Source organism: Rhinoraja longicauda, chromosome 5, assembly GCF_053455715.1.
Source record: "Rhinoraja longicauda isolate Sanriku21f chromosome 5, sRhiLon1.1, whole genome shotgun sequence".
Classification (NCBI taxonomy): Eukaryota; Metazoa; Chordata; class Chondrichthyes; order Rajiformes; family Arhynchobatidae; genus Rhinoraja; species Rhinoraja longicauda.
The window spans coordinates 45,845,045-45,870,274 of record NC_135957.1 but is presented as its reverse complement, the minus strand read 5'-3'; the positions used below and the strand labels follow the sequence as shown (position 1 = coordinate 45,870,274).

Sequence of the window (25,230 nt, the reverse complement as noted above, 5' to 3'; positions counted from 1 at the left end):
AGATGATCAGGGACGTCCTGGTCAACGGCCTCCTAAACTCAAAGCTGCGTGACGAGCTCCTGATGAAGCCTGACCTGTCGCTAAAGGACGCCGTGCATGCCGCACGCATGGCCTCTGCTGTTGCCTCAGTATCTCGGCCGGCGTCCCATGACATAAATTTCGCCGGCCGCCGGCGGCTAAATGCCCCGCAGGCCAGGGTCGCCCCCTCCGCGCCCACTACGGTCACCCCTCGCCGATGCCCAAACTGCAACTTCTCGTCACATCAGTTTAACGTTTGCCCAGCGCAGGGCAAAACTTGTAATTCCTGCGGGAAACTGAACCACTTTTCTGCAGCCTGTCGTTCTCGTGGGAGACCTGTCCCTGCTCCTAGAAGGAGTCTAAACAACCTTGCGAACAGTGATAGCGCAACCGGTTCCCTGTACCAACACGAGGAACTCCCCGATCCAGATACAGTGTTTTCGCTTTTGGGTGCACCTGCGTTGATAACGGATCCTTCCGTGCATGTTACTGTCAATGGACACTCCTTCCCTGCGAAGGTCGATACTGGTGCTTTTGCAAATGTTATGTCTGTTGGCCTCTTCGAGCAGATAAGCTCGGGGGAGAGGATTACTCCTGACAACTCCCGCCTTCATGCCTATGGGGGAGGTGTTCTGGTTGCCGTGGGGAAGGCAACGGTTATCTGTACTGTTCTGGAGACCTCTCGGCCCCTCACGTTCCTCCTGCTAGCATCTGACAACGTCACCCTGCTGGGCGCCCGTGCATGCCAGGACTTTGGCTTGGTTTCATTCCACCGCGACATCCACCTGGTGCAGGCCCCCATGGACCCCCTGATCGAGTATCCCGACCGATTTGATGACGTCCTGGGGAAGCTGCCCTGTGCCTACAAGATCGTTGTTGACCCGGGAGTCAACCCGGTGGTTAGACCGGCCCACCGTGTGTCTTTTGCCATGAAGGGCCGCGTGGAGTCCACACTACGTGGCATGGTGGACATGGGCATCCTCAAGGAGGTGAGTGCCCCCACCCAGTGGGTCTCCACCATGGTGGTCGCTGCCAAGAAAGATGCGAGCGAGATCAGGATCTGCATCAACCCAAAAGACCTGAACCTGGCTATCAAGCGCCCGCACTACCCCATGCGGACGGTGGAGGACGTCGCGGCACAGGTCGGTCCAGCCACAGTTTTCTCGGTCCTAGATGCCAAGAGCTCCTTTTGGCAGATCCCTTTGGATGCACGGTCCTCCTTCCTGACCACCTTCAGCACACCTTTTGGCAGGTTCCGTTTCCTCCGCATGCCTTTTGGGATCAACTCAGCAAGCGAGGTTTTCCAGCGTACAATGGAGCAGCTGTTTGCCGGGTTGCCGTGCGCCATCATTGTGGATGACATCCTGGTGTACGGGAGGGACGTCGCTGAGCACGACCGACACCTCCGCCAAGTCCTGGACAGGGCTCGTGAGATCAATCTCAAACTTAATCAACGGAAGTGTCGATTCCGCGTTGAGGAAGTCACCTACGTTGGCCATGTTTTCACGGCGGGGGGCCTGAAACCAGACCCCGAGAAGACGGCGGCGATCACCGAAATGCCCGCCCCCACTGACGTGCCCGGCCTGCAGCGCTTTCTGGGCATGGTCAACTACTTAGGCAAGTTCATACCCGACCTCAGCGAACTGAGTGCCCCCCTGAGGGAGCTGATCAAGAAGGACAATGCCTGGGTCTGGCTCCCGCACCACCAGTCGACCTTCGTGGCCCTGAAGTCCAGACTCGCACGGACCCCCACTTTGCAGTTTTTCGACCTGAACAGGCCAATTGTCCTCACCTGCGATGCATCTCGGTTTGGCCTTGGTGCTGCCTGCCTGCAGCTCTATGACGACCGGCAGCTGCCCGTCTCCTATGCCTCTCGCACAATGACCCCTGCTGAACAGGGCTACGCCCAGATTGAAAAAGAGCTCCTTGCCGTGGTATTCGCGTGCTCCAAATTCAAAGACTACGTTCTGGGCAACACCTTCACCATCGAAACTGACCACCAACCGCTGGTCTCTATTTTGAAAAAGCCCATCCACGCAGCCTCGTCCCGTTTGCAGCGGATGATGCTGCAGCTTCAGCGCTTTACCTTCGATATCGTGTACCGCAAGGGCAAGGAGATGTTCGTGGCAGACACTTTGTCCCGTGCCCCACTACCTTCCATTTCCCGCCATCCGTACGAATCGGCTGACCTGATGGTGTTGAACGTCAACATCGTTCCATCTTGGCAGATGCAGTCCCTGGTCACACACACTGCCGCTGATCCTGCCCTGCAACAGCTTGAGAGCGTCATCCGCCGTGGCTGGCCTGACCGACGGTCTTCCCTGCCGGCTGGTGCCGTGCCCTACTTCCTGGTTCGGGATGAACTGGTGCTGCACGCGGGCGTGGTGGTGAAGGGTCACAAGGTCGTGGTGCCGGCCGCGCTGCGAGATCACTACTTTCAGACTGCCCACAACGGACACCCCGGGGTGGAGGCCACTTTATCCCAGGCCCAAGCACAATTTTACTGGCCTGGCATGGTTCAGGACATCCGGGACAGGGTATCCGCCTGCGCTGCCTGCAACCGCCTACTACCTCATCAGCAGCGCCAGCCTCTCCTGCAGCAGCCGGCTCCCGAGTTGCCGTGGATGGCTGTTGCCGCCGACATTTTCGAGTGGCGTGGCAAACACTACCTGGTCCTGGTGGACTCCTACTCCAGCTGGTTCGAGGTGGACCTGCTGCCGTCCCTCACGTCTGCTGCCGTCATCGGGAAGCTTCGCCGCCACTTCTCTACCTTTGGTTCCCCGGTATCTCTCCAGTCCGACAACGGGAGCCAGTTTACCAGCGCGGAGTTTGCCGCTTTCGCCACCCTGTGGAACTTTCGCCACATCACCAGCAGCCCCGAGTACCCGCAAAGCAATGGACTTGCAGAGCGCGCTGTCCGCAGCGCGAAGGAACTGATGGAACGTTGTCGGCTTGCCAGTTCTGATTTGTACCTTGCCCTCCTCAACCTCCGCAACATCTCCCGGGACCCCGCGCTCGGTTCCCCTGCCCAGCGCCTCATGTCCCGCACCACTAGACCCCCCATCCCCGTCTCCCAGCAATCCCTGAAACCAACGGCTCGCAGCCCTGCCGCTGTCAAGGAGCGCATCATCGAAAAGCAAGTCATTCAGAAGCGCTCCTTTGACAAATCGTCCCGTCCCCTTCCCCCTCTGTTCGCTGGCCAGGTTGTCCGGATGGAGTCCGCCTCGGGTCACCACCGGCTGGCCGTGGTCGTCGGCAATGCTGACTCTCCACGGTCGTACCTGGTTAATTACGAGGGCACCGTGTACCGTCGTACCCGCCAGCACCTGATGCTGGTCAACGAGCCTGCACCGCCTCCCGCGGTCCCGTATTCACCTCCCGTCCAGTCCCCGGTGCCTGATGTGCCTCCTGCTCCCGTCCATCCTCGCGTGCCCCAACCTTCGCCGTCTCGGCTGTCTGTGCCCGGCACGCCCCAGCCCCCTTCACCTCCTTCGCCTGCGCGTTTGCGGGTATCGCCGCCCCGTTCTCCTCCTTCCCCTGGTTCCCCTGCCTCGGTACCCGCACCCGTCCCTGCTCTTCCTTCGGCCGAAGGGGATGGGGGGTTGCGCACCCGCTCTGGGTGACTGGTCAAGCCGCCTGTCCGGTACGGTGGGTACGAGTAGTCTGTGTTGTGCTGCATTCTATCTGCTCCCTGCTTATAGTTTAAGTCTAGCGTATGAGCCGTGGTCGCTCTTGTTTCCAAGAGGAAGGATGTAGATCAGTGCATGTTCCTTTAACATAGTGACCTCACCACTACTAACCACTCCCCATGGTCTCTTGTATAATTGTAGCTTCCCCACCTCCAGCTCGCTCTCTAGTTCCGGTGATGACCACGGACAGCTAGGGCGTAATGTGTGTAGTGCAATTAATAAAGATATTCAGTAAAAGACTCTGCGTACGAGGGACGTCCTTTTACAGTGTAGGATAGTGTTAATGTACGGGGATCACTGGGCGGCACGGACTTGGAGGGCCGAAAAGGCCTGTTTCCGGCTGTATATATATGATATGATATGATGATATGATAAAGTTCAATTATACCTGAGCAGATCACCTTATAGCTTGGGTTTGGAGTTAATCCACCAGCATACCCAACTTGAGTGGAATAGACACCTTTCTGAATCCAGAATTTTCTCTCAGCGCCCCAGAAACAGCCCATGCCTATAAAACAAAAATAAAAATGGTAGTATAAACTATATTTAGATATGATCATATAACAGTGCATCACAACATTATGCATTTGTCACTATCATGGAACATTGGGAATGGCATTATGATATCATAATATTTTCTATATTGCCCTTTAACCTTTTCCAGAATATGTGCACTTCTCTTTTATAAGTTTGGATGAAATCCATGTCTATCACATTTGCACCAATAATTTGTTTAGTAGATTGCATTTTTCATCAAAAATCAAGTGATGCAATGCGCACTGTAATCTGCATACATGTAATATTAAGCAAAATAAATATGTCCTCTGCTTACCAAACTATTGAATTGATCCAAAGGTTTACAGCAAAAGCTGCTCCTCATGATCATTTAGATGAGTTATTGTGGGGAAAGAAAGTGTCATACTGGGATGATGGTAACATATTCCTTTGAGGTTATGAATAGTTCAGGATCCTTTGCTATATCCAATCAGCAAGTATTTAATGCAAATATAAATGTTAACGATTTTCCATTTCCTGTCAATCGCTTGAAATATAAATATCTATAATTTCTAAATGCATCTTATCAAAGTGACCAGTACCTTATATTTGCTGGAAAAATATAAAGCGAGCCATTGCGTTACTGATCTAAAAATTATACAAACAGGAAAAACAGCTCAGAAGATTAAGTTTTACTCAGCCTATTCAGGTGTATTTTTTTAGAATTTTAATTAAATCCCAGCGGAAATCCATTTTCACTTACATCTTTAGTATATCAACATCAATTTATTTTTAATTTTTCAATCTGGAAGGATTTTAGTTCTGCTGTGTGGTAGTTCAATCCAGACATTAATGAGCACATATTTTCTTCATGTTCACTACCCATTCTAGGCAGCCAGAAGAGGTAAATAGATTAAGGAAGCATATTGCCAAGTTTCTGCTCACAAGAAACGCAGTTACAATTTTGCTCCAAAGCAAAACACAGGCTGGCAACTGTGAATGTTAATTGCATCCTGCCACATGCAGATTATGTTAAATATCCCTTTTAAGTTTTATGACGTATTTCCATTCCCTTCCCACCAAGGGCCCTGCTCCCTGAAATGAACACTAACACAAAAGCAATAATGGGGGCTATCAGACAGTAGGAGGCAGGTATAAACTGAAGGCGGGAAATACGCAAGCTTGTCTCCTCACTACATTTACTGCTGGCTCCAGTCGCAAATCTGAGTTTTCGAGAGATCTGTGCAAGGCATTCATTGATGATGGAATTTTACTGTGGAAATTGGAAAGCAAATCTCTCAGAGTTTTTTTAAAGAAGTACACAGAGGAACATATACTGAGCGAGTCATCATTACGGAAAAATTATGTTGACAGCAACTTCAACATTGTTATACAGAAAATTGGAGATTAAGTTGCATGCAACAAAATATGGATCTCAATAGACGAGACAACCGATGCTGTGGGGAGATATGTTGCCAATGTGGTCATCGGTACACTGGAGGCAGGTCAACCATCAAAGGAGTATTTGTTGACATCGGAAGTATTGGAGAAGTCAAACAGCTATTGCTCAGTTGTTTACATCTTCATTTGCTGTACTTTGGCCAGAAGGTATAAAACACGAGAATATTCTTCTGTTTGTGACTGATGCAGCTCCGTACATGAAAAAAGCTGCTCGTGCTCTTAAAGTTTTATTCCCCAAAATGTTGCATTTGACATGCTTAGCTCACCGGCCATAGAATTGTTGAGCACATACGTAGCATGTTTCCAAATGTCAATCGCCTAGTTTCCAATGTCAAGAAAACCTTCCTCAAAGCACGTGTGCAGTTGTTCAAGGAAATGGCATCCGAGATTCTCCCATTAGGTTCTCTACTGCAGCTCGTATGTTGGAGGCAGTGGTGTGTTCCGAGATTCCGTTACCTCCTCAGCCCGTTTTGACTAGGTGGGGTACATGGCTCTCTGCTGTACTCTACTATGCTGCAAATTTTGAAAAGATAAAAGAAATCGTCAACTGTTTTGACGAAGAGGAATCTGCTGCAGTCAGGATCGTCAGTGAAACCATGCAGAAAAAGTCCCTCCACTGCGATCTTGTGTTTATTGCTTCCAATTTTGCAAACTTCCCACAAGCTATCACTTCCCTTGAGAAACGTAGCAAAACATTAGTGAATAACTTGCAGGTTTTCAACAAAGTAACTGACGATATTCATAAAGTTCCTGGCGATGTAGGTAAAGACATGCAGGAAAATGTGAGAGAGTGATTTTGGGTAACAAAGATCTTGAAGAAATACAAAACATAGCTAAAGTTCTCAAAGGTAGTTGTTATGCACAAGATATCGATATGAATATAGAGTCTGTAGCTTGTTTCGGGTATGCACCAGTGACCTCAGCTGGGGTAGAAAGAAGTTTTTCGCAACCGAAGCATATTCTGTCTGACAGATGGCATAGTTTAACACCAGATAATTTGAAAAAAATGCTAGTAATTATGTGTAACCAGGCAACTTTGGTCATTTAATATAGTATACCTTTATATTATCATTTTTAACCATATTTTGGAAATACATCAGCCACAAAATAAAAATAAGTAAAAAATAAGCAGTTCTGCCCAAATCAGAAAACGAGAAGGCCAAATCAAGTCAAAGTTCTCAATGTTCATTCAGAGAATTGTACTGACAATAGACAATAGACAATATGTGCAGGAGTAGGCCATTCGGCCGTTCGAGCCAGCACCGCCATTCAATGTGATCATGGTTGATCATCCACAATCAGTACCTCATTCCTGCCCTCTCTCCATACCCCCTGATTCCACTATCATTAAGAGCTCTATCTAACTCTCTCTTGAAAGCATCCAGAGAATTGGCCTCCACTGTCTTCTAGTAATAGCAATGTAACACACAAAACGAAAACCGCACATCAGCACACCAAGTCTACATTGCTTTATCTCTCTGCAGCATTACTCAAATTTCAGATTAGTAACACAAAATGTGCTCTACAGTTGCATGAATTAGTTCTTCCTCTGAGTGTTGGTTGCGTGGTTCCTGGAATCAGATAGAATGCACGTGCCAGAGGTCAGAATGCCTTGCTCCTAGTGTAGGATAGTTACGAGTCTGCTGACGAGAGCATTTGACACTTTATGCCTCTGAGGGAAACAGTCGAATTGAGTGGAACGAAGAAAGTGGACAGCAAGAATGCAAGAATTGAACAATGGCTAAAAATCAAAAAGGTAGGTATTCTGCACACCCAGATCGTGGTGTTGGACTTGAAGGAATTGAAGCAGAAGAAACAGAGTCTAAGATCAGAATGAAACTATAGAGAATTTGGCAATATTGGCTGTACACTATTGCATTGCCATATGGATGGGTAATCCACTATGGTCACAGTAGCATATTTCTAATGATACAGTGACATTTAATAATTTAGCAGAAATCAGGTCACTATTTATCTTAATCTGAATATCGCAATATAGTTAACTTTATTTATTCTGCAACAGGATCTGGTATTACTAGCAAAGTTAGTGTTTGTTAGTGTTCCTGAAATCAGTGGTTTATTAAATAATTTCAGAGCAAAATGAAGAGGTAACCACATTGCGGCAGGTCTGGAATAACAAAAATTAGTGAGTAGAGGTCATTTCATATTCACTATTTCTGATACTAACTTATTATTTAAGATTCACTTAGTTACTTGAACTTACTTAGCTAATTTAACAAAGTCACCTGGCACTATTGCATAGCTACTTTTGATACCATACTGATTTATACAAATATACGAGCCATTCTGGAAAACGGATGCCTCATGCTTTTCATATGCTTCATCAAACTACCTGAGTAAAATTAGTGCTTTCCAATCTTTCCCAATATTCATTAATCTCTCAATAATGTCAGTAATTGGGCTATGGTAACAGCACTGCAACTGTTAATCCTTTAGTGAAACTATCGTCAAGAACAGCAGACAGCCTGTCAGCGTCTACAATCAAAGCCGCCAATGCTGCAAAAATAGATACCGAAAACAATCCCAAAAAGCTTATAGTACTCATCATTTAAAAAAAAAAAAATCCTCTGGAAACTACAAGGCAATAATCTCAAAGCAGATTAGATAGTGCGACTGTAAATTCATCAGGATTTGCTCACATTTTCATTTCTTAATCCTTCATAGTTTTATAGTCCTGCAATCACTGTACACCCCATAATTTGTTATTTTGAAAAATACTGTTTTACTATATGAAAACAGTTTTTTTAAATGTATTTCCAGCTGTTGATACCTAGAAACTAAGCCAGTGTGCTTCTAAAATAAATGTACTGACATGGGATCAAGCAGAATAGTTTATCAGTTTTCATAATTATGGAAAGGAAATGCATAGGGGATGTTGGGCAAAAAGGCACATGTTTATAATTCAACAAGGGAGAGAAATGGTAGTAATAAATTATGAATCAAATCTGCCTGATAGGTTGTGGATGCAGAATGTTCCCAGGAAAAACATTTAAATTTAAAATAGCAATGGTGTTCTCTGGTCATCTTCACAGGCAATTCTTTGAGATGAAAGATGACTTGCTTGCACTCTGTTCTGTGTGTTCTGAGGTGACTGATAAGGTCAATGTGGGAACCAGACTCTTTCATACATAGGGCAGAGGGTACCTAACTGAGGGCAGAATGGATAGCTTATGAATAGCACTCCTTTCGCTGTTCAGCAGAAATTCTTGGTACTTCCAATACTTTGTCTTGAGATTCTCAATACCATCTCCAAATTAAACCAGTCGTGGGAAGTCAATTCAAGGAATTTTTTAGCACAACCTTGAACCCTTTTCTCTATCCTCCTCCCATGACAGAGCTCAAAACACCCAATGATAGAGCACAGATCACCATGAACAAGCTTGACAAGTTTAGTCTAGGAATGGTATGGCTTGTGCCCAAAGAGCAATTATACAATACTTGCCGGTTCACTACTAGAAATGCAGTATTCTCTGGTACAAAAATCTTGTTCTCTCAGAGGGATTAAATGCTCTTAGCACAACTTGGCCAAATGGCTTAAAAATTGATTCTTGCACTGCTAATAAATGGAGAGATAGTGGTGGGGAATACAGCGTATAATTGTGTTGACATTTATTTTCATTAAAAATGGACTGCCACTGCACCACACTTTTCAGCATCTTTTGGTAAAAATCCTAGCATTTCAATTAAACCAAAACAAACAACAGGACGTTTTCAAACATATTTTAAATGTTTCAAGCGAGTCAGCTGGCAAAGAACAACAATTAAATGCAGATAAATCTTTTGCTAAAGCATCTAATCCTTGAGGTGACAATATTCAATTTAAAGCACCATCCTCCACTGCTGCTCCTTACCCAAAGCTGGCCTGTGCATTGGGATCAATGCACAGGCCTAACTTCCCCCATTTGGCTCAGCATTGAAACACACCACTGCCTCCAACATACGAGCTGCAGTAGAGAACCTAATGGGAGTTATCTGCTGGCCCCCAAACAGTAGCCTGGATATAGGGTGCAAGTTGAATCAAGAGTTAAAATTGGCATGTAGCAAAGGTTGTGCCACTGTGGGTATGGGAGATTTCAACATGCAGGTAGACTGAGAAAATCAGGTTGGTACTGGACCCCAAGAAAGGGAGTTTGTGGAGTGCCTCCGAGAAGGATTCTTAGAGCAGCTTGTACTGGAGCCTACCATGGAGAAGGCAATTCTGGATTTAGTGTTGTGTAATGAACCGGATTTCATAAGGGAACTCTAGGTAAAGGAGCCATTAGAAGGTAGTGACCATAATATGCTGTTTTAATCTACAATTTGAGAAGGAGAAGGGAAAATCAGAAGTGTCAGTATTACAGTTGAGCAAAGGGGACTATGGAGGCATGAGCTGGCCAAAGTTGACTGGAAAGAGACCCTAGCAGGGATGATAGTGGAACAATAATAGCAGGTATTTCTGGGAATAATACAGAAGGTGCAGGATCAGTTCATTCCAAAGAGGAAGAAAGATTCTAAGGGGAGTAAAAGACGACCGTGGCTGACAAGGGAAGTCAAGGACAAGAAAAAAAAAGTATAACATAACAAAGATGAGTGGGAAGCCAGAGGGTTGGGAAACCTTTAAAGAGCAACAGAAGATAACTAAAAAGGCAATATGGGGAGAAAAGGTGAGGTACGAAGGTAAGCTAGCCAACAATATAAAGGAGGATAGTAAAAGCTTCTTTAGGTATATGAAGAGGAAAAAAATAGTTAAGACAAATGTGGGTCTCATGAAGGCAGAAACATGTGAATTTATTATGGGCAACAAGGAAATGGCAGGCGAGTTGAACAGGTACTTTGGATTTGTCTTCACTGAGGAAGACAAACAATCTCCCAGATGTACTAGTGACCAGAGGACCTAGGGTGATGGAGGAACTGAAGGAAATTCACATTAGACAGGAAATGGTGTTGGGCAGACTGATGGGACTGAATAAATCCCCAGGGCCTGATGGCCTGCTCCCAGGATACTTAAGTAGATGGCTCCAGAAATCGTGGACGCATTGGTGATCATTTTCCAATGTTCAATAGATTCAGGATCAGTTCCTGTGGATTGGAGGGTAGCTAATGTTATCCCACTTTTTAAGAAAGGAGGGAGAGAGAAAACAGGGAATTATAGACCAGTTAGCCTGACATCGGAGGTGGGAAAGATGCTGGAGTCAATTATAAAAGATGAAATAGCGGCACATTTGGATGGCAGTAACAGGATCGGTCCGAGTCAGCATGGATTTACGAAGGGGAAATCCTGCTTGACTAATCTTTTGGAATTTTTTGAGGATGTAACTAGGAAAATGGACAAGGGCAAGCCAGTGGATGTAGTGTACCTGGACTTTCAGAAAGCCTTTGATAAGGTCCCACAAAGGAGTTTAATGGACAACATTAGAGCACATGGTATTGATTGTGGATGATCAGCCATGATCACAATGAATGGCGGTGCTGGCTCGAAGGGCCAAATGGCCTCCTCCTGCACCTATTTTCTATGTATTGGGGGTAGGGTACTGACATGGATAGAAACGTGGTTGGCAGATAGGAAACAAAGAGTAAGGATTAACGGGTCCTTTTCAGAATGGCAGGCAGTGACTAGTGGGGTACCGCAAGGCTTGGTGCCGGGACTGCAGCTATTTACAATATACATTAATGATTTAGATGAAGGGACTAAAAGTAACATTAGCAAATTTGCAGATGACACAATGCCGGGTGGCAGTGTGAACTGGGAGGAAGATGCTATGAGGATGCAGGGTGACTTGGCCAGGTTGGGTGAGTGGGCGGATGCATGGCAGATGCAGTTTAATGTGGATAAATGTGAGGTTATCCACTTTGATGGCAAGAACAGGAAGACAGATTATTATCTGAATGGTGTCAATTCAGGAAAAGGGGAAGTACAACGAGATCTGGGTGTCCTAGTGCATCAGTCACTGAAAGGTACAGGTACAGCAGGCAGTGAAGAAAGCTCATGGCATGTTGGCCTTCATAACAAGAGGAGTTGAGTATAGGAGCAAAGAGGTATTTCTGCAGTTGTACAGGGCCCTGGTGAGACCACACCTGGAGTATTGTGTGTAGTTTTGTCTCTTTCTTGGACATTCTTGCTATTGAGGGAGTGCAGTGTAGGTTCACGAGGTTAATTCCCAGGATGGCGGGACTGACATTTGTTGAAAGAATGGAGCGACTGGGCGTGTATACGCTGGAATTTAGAAGGATGAGAGGGGATCTTATTGAAACATGTAAGATTATTACGGGATTATACACACTAGAGGCAGGAAACATGTTCCCGCTGTTCGGGGCATGCAGAACCAGGGGCCACAGTTTAAGAATAAGGGGTAGGCCATTTAGAACAGAGATGAGGAAAACTTTTTCACCCAGAGAATTGTGAATCTGTGGAATTCTCTGCCTCAGAAGGCAGTGGAGGCCGATTCTCTGGATGCTTTCAAGAGAGAGTTAGATAGAGCTCTTAAAGATAGCGGAGTCAAGAGATATGGGAAGAAGGCAGGAACGGGGTACTGAATGTGGATGATCAGCCATGATCACAGTGAACAGCGGTGCTGGCTCGAAGGGCACTTATTGTCTATTGCCTACTTCTCCGATAGTCTGCCAGCAATATCAAACCAAGGCTCAAACTTTAATTGATTTGGGCCTCTCAATGTGCCTTCAAATGTGCTTAGTCAATAAATCAACTTCACACTTGTGTTGAACAGAATTTTTTTTAATCCCCTGGTCTCAGCATCACTCGTCTACTTTGCCTGTACAGTGGCCACGTTTGGTCATTTATTCTTCACCATGAAAGCCTTTGTGCGTTTTTGAATTTAATTTCCAGGAGTGTGCACAGCCTAAAATCATCCAGACCAAAAGCTTCCCATTCAGTCTGTTGTAATTTCACAACAGGCGATTAAATCACACATATGAAACTGCTGTGCAACTACCTGCAAAGTTATATGCTGATTTGTTTGATGGGATTTACTACGATACCACAGCCCCAATTTTAACTACTTATATAAAACAAGGGACTGCCGTTTTAAACCTCTCAGCCTCATCTACTGCCAGGTCAGAACCAGTAGAACTCTGTTGGTCTAAAGGCAAAAGCAACAGTAGCACGCAACAACGTTCTGCTCATCTATATATCTATGTACCAAAACTCTCGTTTGTTTGTTTGTTTGTTCTTGGACTACAGCCAAAACGGTATACGATAGCGTAACAATTCTAGGCCCACCCTACTCACCGTCGTCCCTTAGGTGCTGATGGAAGAAGTTTCATTGAAATCGGTGTTATATTTTTTGTTATTCACATTTTAAAGTGAATCTACCTCCTAGGGAGGGGGGGAGGGAGGGAGGGAGGGAGGGAGGGGGGGAGGGAATGGAAGGATGGGGGGGAGGGGGGAGGGAGGGGGAGGAGGGAGAATAAGGGGGGTTGAGGGGGATAGTGGAGGGGGAGGGGAAGGGGGAGGGGAAGGAGGGAGGGGGAGGTGGTGGAGAGAGGTGGGTGGAGGGGGGGAGGAGAGGGAAGGGGAGGAGGGAGGGGAGAGGGGAGGGGGGAGAGGGGAGGGGGAGCGGGGAAGGGGGGGAGAGGGGAGGAGGAGGGGGAGAGGGTGCTGCACCAATGCAGGAGAGGTTTAGGCCCAACGGGTCTACTTGGTCTAGTATCTACTAAATATCTTCTGAAAATGCAGTCTGAATAAATCATAGTTCAGAACATGGCAGGAACTTGAAACAGAGGGGTTGAGCCCCAATGTGGGATTTCCTGTTAGCTTAGCATATAGCCCCTACCTCTTCATAATCAAGCTCATGGACTAATTCTCTAATTATTAATAACTTTTTATTCCTAAGGATGATGCACTTTGATCGAGTCCATTGAAATATAAGATGGACGTGATCTAATTGGTTGGTCAGATATATGACAAATATTGCTTTTGAACGTACCATTACCCATGTCAAACCATCCAATGACAAGAGCATATTTCACAAAATCAGTACAATCCAATAAAGTGATAGTAGTTACTTAAACTAATAGAATACAATTACATGCACATAACAAAATGTTGAATATGTAAAATGGTGTATTGTATCGGATATATAAAACACAATTTTAAAAAGATATAAAATACACAAGATGTAAGCACAAATCACATGGAGAAATAAATGCTTTATTTACAATTACACTCAGTGTCTTAGCATAGATATAATTTGCATTTATTGAGCGTCAATATGAATTGATTCAAAAACATCAGTTTACATTGAATTATCTTTTGCTGTCAGTGAACTTGGAGACAAAATGATTCGTCCAGCCAAATAAAAGATAAACGCCTTTCTGGAAGGTCATTCAAATAGCAAATTTTTGAGTTGAACATAACAAAATAAAATGCTTCATGTAACAGTGTGACAAAAATGTTGACAAGTATACTATTCATCCACCTAACGTACAGAAAATGCGACAAGTTTATAAACAAACAAAAAGGAATCTTAGTTCTTTATAAAATAAATATCACTGTGCTGCAGTTTAATCATTGGAACCAAAGATTTAAATTATGTTAAATTTGCATTAGTAATTTATTCATGAAAGCAACATTTTAATATCTATCCACAACAGCTCTGGCAGACTACAAGATTATGCAGTGTTTCCAAAGACAATTCTAGAAAATGATGGCATAAGTCAGCAGTAATCTGTTCCGCAGATTAACGTGGGAAATCTCAGATGCTTCACACGATTCTTTATGATTAAGCTTCCAATGACCTATTTTCACTTGTACGCATTTTTTTTTAAATCCTAGGTTCCCTTCAAGTGCTTTTAATTTTTTTAAGAAATTAGTAACAGAGAGAGAGCTTTCCAATTAATGTAAAAAAGATTTTTGAACATTTGATTATTAAGAATTAGGTCATGTGACTAAACAATCATAGTATTGCTTATATGTGGAAGCAATTGCGGCCTTTGAAGCTCATTACTTGGTGGCCCAAATCGGTATTTTTGTAATCGTAATCATGAGTAGATACCAAAGATAACATTGGTTATGTTAGACACATTCTGGGAATGGTGGCTAGCTACAGTGCCCTCCATAATGTTTGGGACAAAGACACATCATTTATTTATTTGCCTCTGTACTCCACAAATTCCGATTTATAATAGAAAAAAATCACATGTGGTTAAAGTGCACATTGTCCGATTTTAATAAAGGCCATTTTTATACATTTTGGTTTCACCATGTAGAAATTACAGCAGAGTTCAAACATAGTCCGCCCCTTTCAGGGCACCATAATGTTTGGGACACATGGCTTCACAGGTCTTCATAATTGCTCAGGTGTGTTTAATTGCCTCCTTAATGCAGGTATATGAGAGCTCTCAGCACCTCGTCTTTCCTCCAGTCTTTCCATCACCTTTGGAAACTTTTATTGCTATTTATCAACATGAGGACCAAAGTTGTGCCAATGAAAGTCAAAGAAGCCATTATGAGACTGCGAAACAAGAATAAACTGTTAGAGACATTAGCCAAACCTCAGGCTTACCAAAATCAACTGTCATTAAGAAGAAAGAGAGCACAGGTGAGCCTACTGTGTAGGGAAATAACTGCAGATGCTGGTACAAATCGAAGGGATCACAAAATGCTGGAGTAACTCAGCGGGTCAGGCAGCATAGGCGAAGGACGACCTCCAGAGCTGATGACAGACGAATTCACTCTATAATAAAGAAAAATCCCCAAACACCTGTCCGACAGATCAGAAACACTCTTCAGGAGTCAGGTGTGGATTTGTTAATGACCACTGTCCACAGAAAACTTCATGAACAGAAATACAGAGGCTACACTGCAAATTGCAAACCACTGGTTAGCTGCAAAAATAGGATGGCCAGGTTACAGTTTGCCAAGTACTTAAAAGAGCAACCTCAGTTCTGGAAAAAGGTCTTGTGGACAGATGAGACGAAGATTAACTTATATCAGAGTGATGGCAAGAGCAAAGTATGGAGGAGAGAAGGAACTGCCCAAGATCCAAAGCATACCACCTTATCTGTGAAACACATTGGTTGGGGTGTTATGGTCTGGGCATGTATGGCTGCTGAAGGTACTGGCTCACTTATCATCATTGATGATACAACTGCTGATGGTAGTAGCATAATAAATTCTGAAGTGTATAGACACATCCTATCTGCTCAAGTTCAAATGCCTCAAAACTCATTGGCCGGCGGTTCATTCTACAGCAAGACAATGATCCCAAACATTCTGCTGAAGCAACAAAGGAGTTTTTCAAAGCTAAAAAATGGTCAATTCTTGAGTGGCCAAGTCAATCTCCTGATCTGAACCCAATTGAGCTGAAGAGAAAACTGAAGGGGACTAGCCCCCAAAACAAGCATAAGCAGAAGATGGCTGCAACAGGCCTGGCAGAGTATCACCAGAGAAGATACCCAGCAACTGGTGATGTCCATGAATTGCAAACTAAAAGCAGTCATTGCATGCAAAGGATATGCAACAAAATACAAAACATGACTACTTTCATATACATGACATTGCTGTATCCCAAACATTACGGTGCCCTAAAATGGAGGCACTATGTATAAACACTGCTGTAATTTCTACATGGTGAAACAAAAATGTTTAAAAATGGCCTTTATTAAAATCTGACAATATGCACTTGAACCACATGTGATTTTTTTTCTATTACAAATCTCAAATTGTGGAGCACAGAGGCAAATAAATAAATGATGGATCTTTGGCCCAAACATTATGGAGGGCACTGTATGTTTGCATGTTTATATGTCTTAACATGACATCCCTTACACTTCCTCGCCCCATTCGCGGTGCACACAGATTTCTCCCATTACCCAAGTCACCCTGCTCCCATCTCTTCCTCTGTATGCTCATCTTTTGACCCTTCCATCCTCGTGTCTCCTATTTTCCATTTATCTCCCTCTTTCAGCCATGATCACATTGAATGGCGGTGCTAGCTCAAAGGGCTGAATGGCCTACTCCTGCACCTATTGTCTATTGTCTATTCTTCTGCCCCCTGTTCCCTTCCACATATATCCCCCCTCTCTACCCCCGGCTTTATATTTCACTCCTCTTATTTTTTTTAACTCTTTTCTTTCCTTTTCACCTCGAGCCTTTGCTAATCGAACATTGAAAATGTGCCTAAATTTTAACTTTCATAACCCATCTCTGGTATCTACTTGAAATTTGGCACAGATTTAGATTAAAAAATCATTGGGTAGGAATTCATAACTTGTCAATGCAAAAAGTTGCGCACTAATTAATGAAGCTAATTAGAAAAAGTCACAGCACTCCAGCCACAGGCTCCGTCGACCCAGGCTCCATCGACCCAGGCTCCGGCCACGGGCTCCGTCGACCCAGGCTCCATCGACCCAGGCTCCAGCCAGGGGCTCCATCGACCCAGGCTCCATCGACCCAGGCTCCAGCCGCGGGCTCCATCGACCCAGGCTCCAGCCGCGGGCTCCATCGACCCAGGCTTCAGTGACAGGCTCTGTCGACCCAGGCTCCAGCCACAGGCTCTGTCGACCCAGGCTCCAGCCAGGGACTCCGTCGACCCAGGCTCCATCAGCCGCGGGCTCCATCGACCCAGGCTCCGTCAGCCGTGGGCTCCATCGACCCAGGCTCCAGCCGCGGGCTCCATCGACCCAGGCTCCATCAGCCGTGGGCTCCATCGACCCAGGCTCCATCAGCCGCGGGCTCCATCGACCCAGGCTCCGTCAGCCGTGGGCTCCGTTAACCCACGCTCCGTCAGCCGCGGGCTCTGTCGATTCGCGAGACCCCGCTCTGGCCTGCTCCGGTCCCGGCTTCTCCACGGCTTTCTGGGAGCTCAGAAAGAGAATTCTGAACACGCACTGCAGGGTTTTGCCAGGATTTACTGTAGAGATATTCTGTTTGTGTTGATATGAAAACTAAATTGGATAGAGAACTTCTTAATCTGTGAATTTGCGTTCTTAAATTGGTATCGGTGAATGCACTCTTTATTTAAAACATTCATTCAAGGGCATCACAGGCTGTGCCAGCATTGAATTACTCATCTCTAGATGCTCTTGAGAAGGTGCAGGTGATCTGCCTTCCTGAAACGCTGCAATCCTTGTGTTGTTGGTGAGTGAGTGAGTTCCAGGACCTTGACCCATCAACAGTGAAGGAACAGCGACACATGGGCTCCCTGCCTAGCTAGCCTTAAACAAAGCACGTGATTGGTCAATTGGCGTCCAACTCAATGATAAACGTGCTTTGATTGGACAATTACTACTCGGAAAATTGACAAGATTTTGGACGTTTTTTCCATATTTTAAAAATATGTGCAGGTTTTGTTCTTGACGAGTTTCAGATATAATTTCTATAATATTTTTACTCAATATGTTATAAATACAGGTAGATATGGGATGTGGGTCACGACATGAAACGAAAAGGCACCTCGGCCCACGGCCTCCGTCACTTACCCCAGCCATCTGTCAATCACCGCCTCCCTCACGTACCCACCTTTGACTTGTCAAGCTTTGTCCTCCCCCCACCACTCTTTTGCAGTTTTCTCTCCCCTGAAGGTCTCAACCCAAAATTTTCATCTGTTCATTCCCTTCACAGATGCTGCCTGACCTTAACTCGGTGGATGGGCTGCCGATAGCAACCCAGCCGACAGGCCACCGAGAGCAGAGAGGCAGGGGTCCAACAAGAACTAAGTACATCTGACAATAAAGTATCATTAATAATAATAATAATACATTTTATTTATATAGCGCTTTTCATATACTCAAAGACGCTTTACAGAGATTTTGAGAGCATAGGGGAAATGAATAAATAGATAAATAAGTAAATAAATAAATGAACAGAGAAAGGAGACAGAAGGTGAGGTGACCTTCAGTGGTTGAAGGCAGTACTGAACAGGTGAGACTTCAGCGATGTTTTGAATGTGGTGAGTGTGGGGGAGTCTCTAACGGTTTGGGGTAGTGAGTTCCATAGGGTGGGAGCAGCGATGGAGAAAGCCCTGTCCCCCCAGGATCTGAGTTTAGTCCGGATGTGGGGGGATAAGAGATTGGCAGCGGCAGAGCGGAGGGTGCAGGTGGGAGTGTGCCTGTGGAGGAGGTCGGTCAGGTAGGATGGGGCCAGGTTATGGAGGGCTTTGTAGGTTATGAGGAGGATTTTGTACTGGATTCTCTGGGGGATGGGGAGCCAGTGGAGTTTATAAAGGACGGGGGTGATATGGTCACGGATCGAGGTGTGTGTGAGTAGACGGGCAGCGGAGTTTTGAATGTATTGAAGTTTATTGATGATTTTTGAGGGTGCGCCATAGAGGAGGCTGTTGCAGTAGTCCAGACGGGAGGTGATGAAGGCGTGGATGAGGGTTTCTGCAGCTGTGGAGGAGAGGGATGGACGGAGACGGGCAATGTTTTTGAGGTGGAAGAAGGCTGTCTTTGTGATGTGTTTGATGTGTTTGTCGAAGGAGAGGGTTTGATCAAGGATGATTCCAAGATTCCGGATGTGAGGTGAGGTGGATACTGGGAGACCATCAATGTTGAGGATGAAGTTTTGGGTGGATTTGGTGAGCATTTTTGGACCAATGATGATGATTTCAGATTTGTTGCAATTGAGTTTGAGGAAGTTTGATTGAAGCCAAGATTTTATTTCAGTAATGCAGTTTGTCAGTGTAGAGTGTGTGTTGGAGGAGATTGACTTGGTGGAGATGAGGAGCTGGATATCATCGGCGAAGCAGTGGAAGTTGAGACCATGACGGCGGATTAATTGACCAAGGGGGAACAGGTAGAGGATGAAGAGGATGGGGCCAAGGACTGAGCCTTGGGGGACACCTTGGGGGAGGGGAGCGGTGGGGGATTTACAATTGTTAATGGAATTTAATTTAATTGAATTTAATTGACCTGCTGAGTTCCTCCAGAACTTTGATTTTTTTGCTCAAATATTGGTTTGTTTATCAAGGAAGTTCCATTAAAGATTGCAGTTGGCAAAATCCCCGTGTTTAAAGGTCTTCCTCACGATTCGTTCACTCTTATGGATCAACTACCCTTTGATTTCTCAGTTCTTTGTACAGTAGTACATTGATTTGATTTCAGTTCTATCGTTACTTCTTTTGATAGCAACAACACAGTATGACCATTCATTAGTTCGGAACTAATTGACAGCTGCCTCAATAGCAAATGAAAACCAGAACATAGCTGACATACAAATTCATTTTTAAATAGTTTCCTTCACCATACTGTATTTCAGAATGTAGTGGGCAGATGATGAGGCTTCGCAACACCCAGACACATTCTGGCTTACTTTGTAGCAATTACAACTCCCAGTGTAATATAGAATATCTGCATGGATATAAGAAAAAACACATGCACAATCCACCAGGATTTAAACCTACCAGATGCAACTTCTCCAGCTTATTCTGCTTGTTTTATTACCATATTATCTATCTGACAATAAGTCTATAGAATATACAAGAGAGCGCCTGGGCTTATACGGAATCCAGGGATATGGGGAGAAAGCAGGAACGGGGTACTGATTTTGGATGATCAGCCATGATAATATTGAATGGCGGTGCTGGCTCGAGGAGCTGAAAGGCCTACTCCTGCACCTATTTTCTATGTTTCTATAGCAAAACAGAAAGTGCTGAAGTAACTCAGCGGGTCTGTGGAGGAAATGGTTGGGTGACAGATTGAGTCAGGACACTTCTGCATAAATCATCAAAGGTGCCAGTGCAAGTTGAGAGTGGTAAGTAAAGCATATAGGATTTTGGGCTTCATAAATAAAGACAGTGTACAAAAGCAGGAAGGTTATGTCCAATTTGTCAAAAACATTGGTTTGAAAGCAACTGTTTCCAACTCTGGTCATTTCATATTTGGACCTAGAGAAAGTGCAGACAAGAATTACCAGATTTTGTAAAACACAAAGTGATGGAGTAACTCAGCGGATCAGGCAGCAGCTTTGTAGATAGGCAACGTTTCAAGCCCGGACCATTCTTCTGACCTAAATTGCGCCAGAGATGTAGAATTCTACCCCTTAGATTAGAGTGGAGTATCTCAGTTTATTATTCATTGAACATACCCTGTACATTTCACTGTACCTCAGTACATGTGACAATAAACTAAACATAGAGGGTTGATTGAAGACTTGATAGAAGGTGTACAACATCAGGCCAGTGTAGAGAGGATAAATGGTTCAAGGACCAGGGACACAGATGTAATGTTTTAGCAGAAGACAAGAGTGATATGAGGAGCCCTTATTTTACATGTTAGAAACTGGAATTCATCTCTACAAGGGTGATGTAAACACTCTCAATGAAGGCTTTGAGAGGGAAATAGGATAAGTATGTGAGAGAGCTTAATTTGCAGGTTATGGGGAAAGAGCAGGAGAATGAGCAGGAGAACTATTTGGCTCTCTATATTAGGAACTGGCACAGACTCAATTGGACAAATGGGTTTTACTCTATGCTGCAATAATTGCATAATTCTAGACAATTAGTGGTGTCATTGAAGTGCAGAGTGGGTGGTTAGGTCTTTATTTAATTGAGAGGGCTATTGCCAGGTACAAACATGGTAGAAGTATTCTACTTGTTGAAACTAGAAGTATCCCAGCTCTAACATTGTCCATGGCCTACTGCAAGCTAATGGACCATTTAATTATTCAAACTTTGTCAATGGAGCAGAACAAATATCAAGCATGCAATTTTTAAAAAACCTTTTCCAAAAATCAGCAACACCCTTTATCCTGGCTGAGGAGATTTTGATTAAAAAATGCCATTGACCACTGTGAATATTTCCTCAAGTGGGCAAGTATCATTTTTATGCCACAGTGGTTTTCTTTTAATTTACTGCCCGTTAATTTGCATGTGTCTTGACAGACTCATAGTACATTTCATACAAAGGAAATTGTTTTCAAAATTCAGTACTGGTTGTCCATTTGCATATTTCAAATTTATGGATTTTGAAAGTACCAGTTGGATGATGAACCGCAGTCCAGTTAAAATATTTCACTGATGTAAGAGTAAGTAGTCTTGCAAAATATAATTATGAACTTATAATGTCACACTCAGGGTGCATCATTACAGAACCCTAGAAATTTACAATAAACGAGGAGGCCAATTGGTCCACAGTCTGTACTGATCGCAAAAGAACCATGGAATCTAAATTTATTTCTAGTCCATATTCTTCCACCGGTCATAACACACCAAATACTGTATAATTGATGTTCAAGGGTGTGTGCCTCCATACCTGTTCAAGCAACAACTTCAGATGCTCCCCTTCCCTCACCACCAGAAAAAAATCTCAACTCTATTTTAATGGTCATGTGAATTTTTAATTTATTCCCCCTAGTTATTGTCCTCTTTGGTAATCAGAAGTCATTGTACTTATCTTAGCCAAAGATGGAATTAAAAAATGTGTGACACAACCCTTTTATGGGAAGCATAACGCTAACATTGAGGAACAACCACTTTGTGTTTAATTCCACAAATGAGTTAACTAATTGTAACATGCAGTACCATATCCAGAAATAACTTACCAAACATAGCCATTTGTAGTCCTTCAGGGAATGGTTCGACTGTCCTATTTCCATTAACATGATGTTTTCCTGAAAATGCAAGAAGCATAACTTTTAAAATAAAGACAAAACAGAATGCAAGTTGCTGATTCAATTAGGGAAATATCACACCAACATTTTTCTGGAAGAAAGGCAGTTTAGGTAAAGATGGTGTTGATTCAATCAATCTCTTAGATTGTTCAAACTTAAATCTATGGTAAAATAAAACCCCAAGAAAACATCTTTGTCAGGTGGCCAAACATAATCAATTCTTTTTTTAAAGAACTCTATCAGTACAACTACTTATATTTAGTAATAAAGTCACACAATTTTTGATGCTTTCATATGAATGCCTACCATTGTGTCATATTGTTCCACCAAATCAACAGAAATTAAAAAACTGGATCTAAAAAACGGTAAAATAATGGTGTGTGTAAAACTGTGGGTAGGTTCTCCAATATGATAAAAGGATACTGTACTATTGGCAGGAGATTAAAATGGCGCTTCTGCAGGTTTGAATCTGGGATGGTGTGCTGCCTTCCTGGCCCCAGGGCCAATGCTGGCAAAGAAAGATTGCAGGTCATTCTAAGGGGGGAATTCATAGTTCATTTTAATACTAGGACACAGATAAAATAAATAATGAGATCTTGGAATTTCAATTCAGGGAGCGAGGTTGTAAATTAAAAAGCCTTAAGCTTGTAAGCTATTGATTACTTTCACTACCACATGCTAGCAAGTATAGGAATGGGAAGAGACATCAGGCGAATATGTGGCTGAAGAGATGGTGCAGAAAGAGGGGCTATAGATTTCTGAATTACTAATACTGTTTTAGGGGAAGTGAGACCTGTACCATGCATATGGTTTGGTCCTGAACCAGAATGGGTCTAATATTCTTGCCAGAGGGCAAGGAGAGATGGTTGCTAGTGTTACTGGGAAGGCTTTAATTTAAACTAATTTGGCAAGGGAATGGAACATTGGTAGTAAATGTGCAACAGAAAAGTGCGGTTTGAAAACTGTCAATCTTATAGGCTAATCATACATAGACTTGACAAGGAACTTGGGAGGAATGCAAAGTTGGTCCTCATTTATTTTAGACCCAAAGTAGTCAAAAGAGGCATATCAACAGGATATTTATTTTTAAAATGTCCTGTTGAAAATTGAAAAGATTCGGTATGTCGACGAATACTCTATTAAGGGGGACAGAGGGGGGAGTGGGAGGGGAGGGAGGAGGGAGGGGAGGGAGGAGGGAGGGGGGGAGGAGGGGGTGGGAGGGAGGGGGTGGAAGAGGGAGAGGGGAGGGGGAGAGGTGAGGGGGAGGAGAGGGTGCTGCACCAATGCAGGAGAGGTTTGGGCCCAATGGGTCCACTTGATCTAGTACACGCTATAAAGCAGCCTAAATGATTCCAATGCTGGCACGTGGTGTAAAAAACAAGCTGAACACAGAAAATAAAGTTAAAGTACCCTGTGGTTGAAAGTGTAAGTAGATGAGGTTAGTTTATCTCCATGATCAAGCCATTGCCCATCTTTCCTACAGTATTCTTCTAAGTCTTGGTCTCAGGAACTGCCTGTGAACATTTTGCGACATTATGAGTACTTTATAAATTTCCCTGTTTCAGCCAAAATCCATTAAAATACTCCTGATGCAATTTACACATTTTTTTCTGACTATAAATTCCCAAACAACCAGCAAATAAAACACAGACAGTGTAAAAGTTTGTGATGACAAATGGAACGAATCACTATGGATCTTGCCAATGTAAAATCAGAACAGCTGACTGCAGGGTGCAAGTTTGTCTGAGGCTCTGCTAGACTTAGTCCCCTGAGTACGTCTGAGAATACAATCACCACAATTCATCAAATGTGAAACTTCCAGCCAGAAACCTTCCCATTTCTAATCATTGTGAACACAGGCCACCATATTGTCAACACCCTCCCTTTATTGCTAAATAGTTACAGTTACAATTTAGTTTTATAACTTTACAATGAAAAGTAGTTACCCCCAACTACTGAACACATTTTTCATCATCATTTTATTCTTAATTATAGAATATCAGAGATATCATTACCTGCAATTATCTTTATCAGAAATTAACTATTGAACTTCATGTCCTCTTCACTGGTGTAAGTAAGTCAAAAAAGGATTTGTAATCTACAAATTATATTGAAGGTATCACAAAATGCTGGAGTAACTCAGCAGGTCAGGCAGCATCTAGGAGAGAGAGTGACATTCTGGGTGACGTTTCGGGTCGAGACCCTTCTTCAGACAAATTATATTGTATGTTTTTATGTACAACTATATCTGAAGGCCTGTCAAACCATGGCTTTGAAGACTTATGTGTAGAATTTCCCTCTTCTAGAATTATAGAGCAAATAATTAATATTTCATGTAGTCATACAAAATACTCAAAAATGGTTTCAAAATTCTAACAATTATTTTGTTTATGCCAATAGTTTTGACATACATTTTCCCCAATATAACATATTTGTTGGCTTCTAAATACAGAGCTGCATTCATTAGGATAATCAAATCATTTAGTCTAAAAACAATGCAAATCCAACTCGCAATGGGCCATACTAATGAGGCAGTGTAGAGCACTGAAGGTTAAAATGGGTAGAGGCTTCAGTGCCTTTGCTTTCAATTGTGAATGCAATGACATGTGAAAAGAGCAAAGGACACAACTAACAGCAAGTAATCTGTGCATAAAATGCAAGCAAATTGCTCTCTTCTTAAGGAAACACAAATCAAGAAAGCAAGGTAGCATCTCAACCAGTTTCCCAAGTCTTACTGATTACATGACAAATCCAGATATTATTTCATCACAAAGCCCATGCTATACTTTTGAGGATTATATATGGGTTGAGATAATATATAAAGAACTAGCACAGGAATAAATACATCATATTTTGCCCGAGGATATTAAAAACAATTAGTGAGAACGTGGTAAGATTACAGTAATATGACAGAATGAAATTATGATCTCAGTTACTATTCCAAATTGCAAAGGATAAACTATACTGCTCTAAATTTGTAATACAGATTGATTTGGTTCA

At 43.6% G+C, this 25,230-nt stretch overlaps 1 protein-coding gene across 8 annotated transcripts in view; it reads right to left on the bottom strand.

Annotated features, from left to right (window-relative positions):
- Positions 1 to 25,230, bottom strand: part of msraa (methionine sulfoxide reductase Aa) — a 269,008-nt gene that overhangs the window by 114,204 nt on the left and 129,574 nt on the right. For 7 of the 8 annotated variants that reach the window (XM_078399436.1, XM_078399432.1, XM_078399434.1 and 4 more), the window contains exons 2-3: positions 22,162 to 22,230; positions 4,096 to 4,215 (exon numbers count right to left, since the gene is read on the bottom strand). In XM_078399436.1, the coding sequence (XP_078255562.1) occupies positions 4,096 to 4,215; positions 22,162 to 22,174 (133 nt within the window). In that variant the 5' untranslated portion in view covers positions 22,175 to 22,230. Of the gene's footprint in view, positions 1 to 4,095; positions 4,216 to 22,161; positions 22,231 to 24,245; positions 24,314 to 25,230 lie in introns of those variants that run through there. The other variant, XM_078399437.1, reaches the window with a different exon arrangement.